We start from the raw sequence: 7782 nt of genomic DNA on the forward strand, positions 1-7782 counted from the left end.
TGCTAGCCATTGCTCATGCCATTAGCCATATACATTTCACCGCAGATGAAAACATTGAGAGAGACAAAAAAGAGATGCACAGAGATTTCAGAGAGCATGCACCGCAATACAGGAAACAAAGTCACCATGGTAACAGAGGGATAGGAATTAGACCGCTCCTTTGCATTTGTCTCTCTGTAGTTGACAGTAGCTCCTATGCTGGACTCCACAGGAGAGAGAGGGAGAACTCGTGATAGTGCCATGCTAAAAGAAAAAATCTGTCGTGGATCAAACATTTTGTTTCACAAGGATAAAACTTTACTTATCTGGTAAGTGCCCCCATTACAATCAAAACAAGATTTGACAACTTGATGGCATCAAAAAAGTAATGTTTCTATCTCTAGAGTGTTTCATAATAATAATGCAAAAACTGTTTGTGTGTGTTTGCAATAATTGTGGATAATCCTGTGTTTATGGTTTAGCAACTATAACTTTGATGTTGCCATAGTAAAATGTGAGATTGTACAGTAAGTACATTCAGTTTTTATGATTTATTATGAATGTATTCATATTAGTCAGACCATTTTTATATGTATGACAACTAAGGCAAATAATGCTTTAGTGGAAATTATAATCTCAGCATTAATCTGAGGTAATTGGTCTGGTAGGTGTACAGTGATGACTTTTTACATTTTACTATGTAATCATGCATCTTCTTGTAGTGTTTTTGTCATCGGTCATATTTAGAGATAATACAATGTTTTTACCCTGAATGGTCTTGTACTAATAACATGAACGCAGAAGCTGTTCTCTGAAATCATGCGAGGGCGTCAAGGTGTGAATAAGGGCAGGAAACAGATTTCTGTTTGAAACTCCGATCTGGGGAATACAGATTTCAGCAGTGTGAATGTCAGCAAGGGGGGAAACTTATTGTTCCGTGCTTCTAATGACTGAGACACCACTTCCTGGTCCTTTGTGTAGTGACCAAGGCCAGCTAACCACGAGGGAGTTACGTGCCTCGTTTCGCATGTGGTTACTTGTGTGGCTGAACCTGAAATTTTAAATTGTGAAAAGCCCCTAACTACGAAGTAAATCAAATAAACAAACAACAAAATGAATTACCTTCGTCACAAATCGAGACTTCCCTCATGAAACCGAGACTGGCAGTGTTCAGAAAACGTTGTGGTCTAGGGTACTATCCAGTGACGTAACTTAGTAACGACGGGCCCAGGTGCAGGCTATTATGACGGGCCCTAGTCAGTGGCGTAAAGCAGTGGTCCCCAAAGATTTTACAGTCCCCTACCCTTTATTTCATGTTTGTAACTGCCGGCGCTGCCGCCACACCCCCTATAGTTACGCCCCTGGTACTATCCTCACGACTGTCTTGTGTCCTTGTCCAACCTTACAGATAGAGGACTCTTCCACTGGCTCTATGGATGAAACAATGGATATAAACCGAAGCGTCAACGTCACCGATTGCCATAATCTATACGACCATCGTCCGGTGGCTCGGGTGCTCATGCCCCTGCATTACACCATCGTGTTTCTGGTGGGTCTCTTTGGCAATGCTTTGGCGCTGCACGTGATCTGGCCCAACCTGCGCAAGATGAACTCCACCACGCTCTACTCGGCCAACCTGGTGGTGTCCGACATCCTGTTTGCGCTCTCCCTGCCGCTGCGGGTGATGTACTACGCCGGGGGCTTCCACTGGCCACTGGGCGAGGTGGCGTGCAAGGCCACAGCGCTGGTGTTCTACATCAACACCTACGCCGGTGTCAACTTCATGACCTGCCTGAGCGTGGACCGCTTCATCGCCATAGTGCTGCCTCTGCGCATGGCTCGCTTCCGCAAGGTCCAGCGGGTCAAGTGGGTGTGCGCGGCGGTGTGGTTGATGGTTCTTGCCCAGACCTTGCCTCTGCTCTCCATGCCTATGACCCACGAGGAGCCTGACGGCTACATCACCTGCATGGAGTACCCCAACTTCGAGCAGGTGCCCGACCTCCCGTTTATGCTCATCGGTGCCGTGTTCCTGGGTTACGGGATCCCCGTGGTCATCATCCTGGTCTGCTACTCATGGCTCCTCTCCAAGCTGCGGCTGTCGGCCAAGAACAACAACGTGAAAGAGAAGTCGGGGCGCATTAAAAAGAAGGCCATCGGCGTGATCTGCTGCGTCATACTGGTCTTTGTGGTGTGCTACACGCCCTATCACGTGGACCTGCTACAGTACATGATCCGCAAGCTGCGCTACAAGCCTGACTGCAGCGAGCTCCACGACTTCCAGATCTCGCTACACATCACCGTGAGTCTGATGAACCTCAACTCCTGCCTGGATCCCTTCATCTACTTCTTCGCCTGCAAGGGCTACAAGAAGAAGGTGATGAACCTCCTCAGGAGGCAGGTGAGCATGTCCTTCTCAAGCGCTGTGCGCACCTCGCCCGAGGAGTCCTCCCGCGACCTCGACCACAACAGAATCCGTCTCAACAGCAGGAGCGACCACTTCTCTACAAATCAAACGGAACTACTGGAATAAGAGACTGCGACAGGGCCTGGACTGTATGGTGGCAATAGGAGATAGTAATGTATTTTTTCATTTTAGTCAACCAAAAGAGGACAAATTTGAAAGGAAGCCTGATGACCTGCTTTGATGAACTTCTGGATAAAACGGTTTCCTTGTGCAGATCAAGAGTTTGTTAGTCTTCTCTAATAAATTACTTGAGAGACACACAGAGTCTAGAGAGGATAAGGGAATGGAGGCTGCTAAAATGAAAACTGCCACCAAATTTGTCTGGCTGTCTCATTTTTAATGTACCTGTCTCTCCTTTTCATAAAAACATTTTTCTTCCTGAGGATGAAATTCGTTTGCTTCCGGTTGGCAAAGGGAAAACCACATGAAACATGTTATGGGCATTCTAAAGCTCTCCCAGTGATACCTCTTTCTCCCATTGCTCAGCATCAAGTAAATAATTCTTTCGCAAATGATGTTTATAATGCTTATAACACAAAAGTGTTGTTTATAATGCTTATAAGTCGATGTGATATGGGATTCAAGAAGCCATCCCAGATATTAATAAGTGGTGATTGAAATTATGAAGTTCTCAGTTAGGGATAGAGAGTGATAAATACCTCCTATTAATGTCTTATTTCAGGAACTGAACCCTGTCTTGTTTTTAACATCCATGTCCATGCTGGTGAGATCAACTGTCTTGTTTTTAACATCCATGTGTATGCTGTAGAGATCAACTGTCTTGTTTTTGTATCCATGTTTATGCTGCAGAGGTTTTTGTATTAGTTTGACATCTCCTCTACGACACATTTCTGTATGTCTACCGCCCCCTAGGGTCTGCTGACTGGTGTGCGGGTGTGTAGATAAATATTTGTGTGGCCACCATCTAAATGTCACACTGCTAGAGTGCGTGGATGTACAAGCAGTGTAACTTCCTGTGGTTCAAAGACAAAAAAAAGGTATAACCTTTTGATTTGATCCTTCATTTGCTTTTCTTTCAATTCGATTAGTTTTGGAATAAAACCCTTATTTTTACAACGTGAATCAAACGAGTGCAAACGTGGTTTTGGTTAAACATGGTTTTAGTATCGGAACATAATGTCCTATTCTTTTACATAGTTGTATTATGAACTCATACAATTCAACAGATCATGTATCATGTACATTGCGGTACCTGCTGAGGAGATGATGCACTTGGTGTGGACTAAACCTTGGTGTGGATGAGATATTTACATGTCATTGACATTCACAATTACTGTTCTTTCTGATAGGAAAGTGTACCGCGCAGAAAATGTGATTCCAGTTTCCACGACGTCTGTCGGTCTGGCAGACATCCAAACGTCATTACATGTTTCTACCTCTAGAGGGCAGTGTCAAGCAGGACAAATGCACAACAAACCCAACAATACGTTTAAGGCAGGGGTGTCAAACTCAAATACACCGAGGGCCGAAATAAAAAAAAAATGGTGTAAGTCGAGGGCCGGACAGTGTTCCCTAAATTGACTGTTGGTCTGTACCAACGCGGGTACAGTGCATTGTTGGACTTGCAGTATTTGTGGTGAGTTCGACATACCAGCGGCCGCGGCAGACCAGCTCTGATAGATAACTAGATGGATGCTTTATTAATCCTGAGGGAAAATTAGGCAAACCAAATAAAATTTCACCATTGCTCATTCAAATCAATTGAACTTTTTGCAACATTCTGAGGAGCTGGCGGGCCAGATTAAATGGCCTGTCGGGCCTGATCAGGCCCCCGGGCCTTGAGTTTGACACATGTGGTTTAAGGCATTCTCTGTATCACAACTTCAGCCTTAATGTATGCTGAGAACAGGTTCCATAAAGCATGTTAAGAAGGTCATCACGATTAATAGCAGTTGCAGTATGGGTACTCATTAGATATATTGACAGAAACAATCAAGTGGTACACAAATGATTCCCTGTAATTAAATTACACATTTTTTTTGTTTGTTTGTATAGACAGAGCTCTTGAATTTGTACCATAGACGTACATCCGAGAGCAGCTTTGAATACACTGACCCCGAATACACTGACCACGAAAAGGATTTGGTGGTGAGGCATCTTGCATCTTACATGCATGTGCTAGCATGTGGCCACTAAAAACAAAAACAGGTTAAAAAAGAGGTCAGTGTCGTGATGGCATGGTCCACTATGCATGTAACCATGAGTTTTCAGACCAATAAGGTGAAGTATGTTAAAAGTCAAAAAGCATTTAGCAAAAGGCCTACAAGTCTTTACCGAACCAACCATTACAATACTGAGCATCTGAACTCAAGGCTAATAATAATACCAATAATAATAATGAAATAAATTACAAAAAACTAGGTAACAAAGTGCTTCATAGAGGTGACAAACTAAAATAAAATCAGGTTTAAAAAAAAAAAGATAAAACAAGTACAAAACCAAAACAGCTGTACACCAATACAGAGTATTTTTTTTAAAGGACATAAAAGACAATTCAAAGGAAATTTAAAATAGTTTTAAGAAGGGATTTAAAGGAAGTCACTGACTCAGCCAACCTGATTTCCTTGGGCAGATCACCAGAGGGCCCTGACTGCAAATACTCTGTCCCCTTTATTTTTCAACAGGGCCTTTGACAAATACCTCTGCCTGAGAATCTCAAACACCAGCGCATACGAGGTCAGAGATATAACTAGGAGAGAGGCATAGAAGAGCCTTAAAAGTAATCAATGAAATATTTTATAAAATCTATTCTAAAACATACTGGGAGCTAGTGTAGAGAGGCTAACACAGGAGTGATATGATTATGTCTCTTGGTTGGTTCTGTAGATCACATTTTTAGTTATTGTTAAACTGTAGGTATTGTTTAACTTCTAAATTACAAGAACCCATGTGAGCTCATGTGAGCCCATGCGCTTAACCCCGTGTTAGGGGATTTCTCTAGACACTGCTAGTATCATGAACAATTGGCTTAGGCTTGCTGTAATAAATTAAGTTAAGAACTGGTGTCTTTTAGAATGCCAGATGTGCAGAAAAGGGAGTTAGACTCTTAGTCGCCATGTAAATGAATGTCTTCTCCTTTATGAATATTACAATTTGATGACTCTGATTGGACTTGGCCCAGAGCCAGTAAGAAATGAACAGATAATATTATAGGATAACTGAGGTCTATATAAGGGGTTACACACTTTTGTATCATTAGAACGACTACGCGGGTCCTTCTCTTATTGTCTTGTCTGTGACAATAAACTAAGCTTCCAGCTCTTTTCAATTATGCCTCTCAAGTCTTTTGATTCCGAAGTAAGACACCAGTACCTAGACTGGCCACTACAGTTCAGAAGCTTAGCAGCTTATCAATACTAGCAACAAGTCTGGCTACATTGTTGCATAATGTCTGTAAAATGCTTGCAACTGAAATTAGACTGTTTCATTTCATCTATTTATACGTCTGTGTATGTGCTGATCGTGAGAAGAGAAACAGAAAGAGAAAAATACTAAGGGCAAATGGAGAAGTATGGCATTTCTCCATTTTGGGTTTCCATCATACCCTTCTTCACCATGTGATTTAAACCAGTGGAAAGGACCACTCAGAGAAGATGAAAATATTGTGGTAGTCATTTAACGCTTTAGCTTGTCTTGTGAATTAGTTATGGTACAGCTGATTTACAGTGTAAGTCATCTTTAAGCCACAACGTCCATGTGAGTGCGTTACAACCACGCTCTTAGATGAACTGCTCCTAATCTTTGTCTCTCATTCTCAACTCATCTCATCTCATCTCATCTCATCTCATCTCATCTCATCTCATCTCACCTCCAAGATAGCTCGGCCTCACCGGTTACCACACTTTCATTTATTTTATTAAAAAAAAAAAACACCTCCCAATATCAGCATGAGGCATATTCCAAAGATTTCAGTTCCTGTTTCTAAAGCAACTGCCACAACATCCTGTTCTTAATTAGAACTCTGCAATGCCAGATGCCTTCTCTTGCCACCTGCTGTGCCACTCTCCCATGAGAGCTAATGTACTGTGACAAACCCTATTTTTCCAATCAATAACCAGAACTTAAACCTGTCAGCTTTCTGCCGACAAGCACGCACCACTTTCTAATCACACATTATTGTCATTATTTTTTTTCCTGAGGAGGTGTACTTCGTAGCCATTTTGTTCCACCAGTAAGCAGCTAAGTGGAGGCGACACAGGAAGTGGTGGTGCTTCTCACAACCCCCTTCTCGGTACATGCAACTAAACTAAAGCCGAACGAAATGATTATAAAAAACTTCCTCTTTGCCGCTTAAGAGGGGTGTACAGTGTGACAGCAGCTGGTTACAGAGCAGGTCTCTCTTCGTCCTGGATGCGTTTGTGTGAATATACAAAATAAGAAGATGGTGTTGTAAAGGTCACAAAGGTAAGGAACTGATATCTTCATCCCGTGGTAATGTTGCTATTTAGAATACTGTGTAATATAGTGACCACTTCTTCTTCTTGAAGATAAATTAGTGTAAGGCCTTCATGTGTTGGGTTTAGAAGCTTCATCGTTTCCTTTATTAACTATGAACTTCTGAGTTTCAAAGTAAAAGTAAAGAATTATATGAAGTATTTCATTAGTATTTCATTACTTTTACACTTAAAAGGGGAGTGTGTGTGTGTGGGGGGGGGAGGGGGAGTGTTGGTGCTGTTTATTGTAAGTGGTCTCAGAGCTTCCTCTCGTGAGATCAAAAACATCTTCACCTCCTCTCACTTCTTCTTCTGCGTGGCTCTCTTCCTTTTTATTTGCAAATTCATGTACCGCTTCCACTTTCACTCAGAGCTCTTTTTTCTTGTTGAAACATGGTTTGATGACTTAACCTTTTCAGCTCTCTGTGCCGTTTGACACTCCCCTCTGTATCCAAATGGACCAAAGACATAATTTTGTTGCCTTGGAACGAGTCCAAAGTCGTTCATCAGAATGTGAAATACCCACAGTTTTGTTTCTCATTCAGTGCTAAATTAGACGCCACAGCTGGGCATCTCCTTATTAATGTATGCATTATGGTAAAAAGCCATCAGATCACTGGACATCTCCTTATTAATGTACACATTACGGTAAAGAGCCATCAGATCACTGGGCATCTCCTTATTATTGTACACATTACAATAAAGAGCCATCAGATCACTGCTCAGCCAAACCACAGACACTTCTCCTTTCTCCACAGAGGCTTATTTGGCAAACCATAGGCCATAGAGGCTGTACTTTCCCAGATTTCAAAATCCAACTTCCTCATCGGTTGTCCACACATTTGACACTTCTTTTTGGTGTTCTCACAGATTGGCGACGCCACC

The 7782-nt window shown here is 42.3% G+C and overlaps 1 protein-coding gene across 1 annotated transcript; it reads left to right on the top strand.

The window, feature by feature from the left end:
- Positions 1 to 240: 240 nt before the first annotated feature.
- On the top strand, positions 241 to 2509 carry gpr183a (G protein-coupled receptor 183a; the record flags this gene model as incomplete). The annotated part of the gene is made up of 2 exons (XM_080838853.1): positions 241 to 308; positions 1388 to 2509. The coding sequence occupies exon 2, from the start codon at positions 1412 to 1414 to the stop codon at positions 2507 to 2509; it is 1098 nt and encodes a 365-aa protein (XP_080694979.1). The 5' UTR covers positions 241 to 308; positions 1388 to 1411.
- Between the last annotated feature and the right edge of the window lie 5273 nt (positions 2510 to 7782).

This window comes from Sprattus sprattus (assembly GCF_963457725.1).
Source record: "Sprattus sprattus genome assembly, chromosome: 5".
Lineage (NCBI taxonomy): Eukaryota > Metazoa > Chordata > Actinopteri > Clupeiformes > Clupeidae > Sprattus > Sprattus sprattus.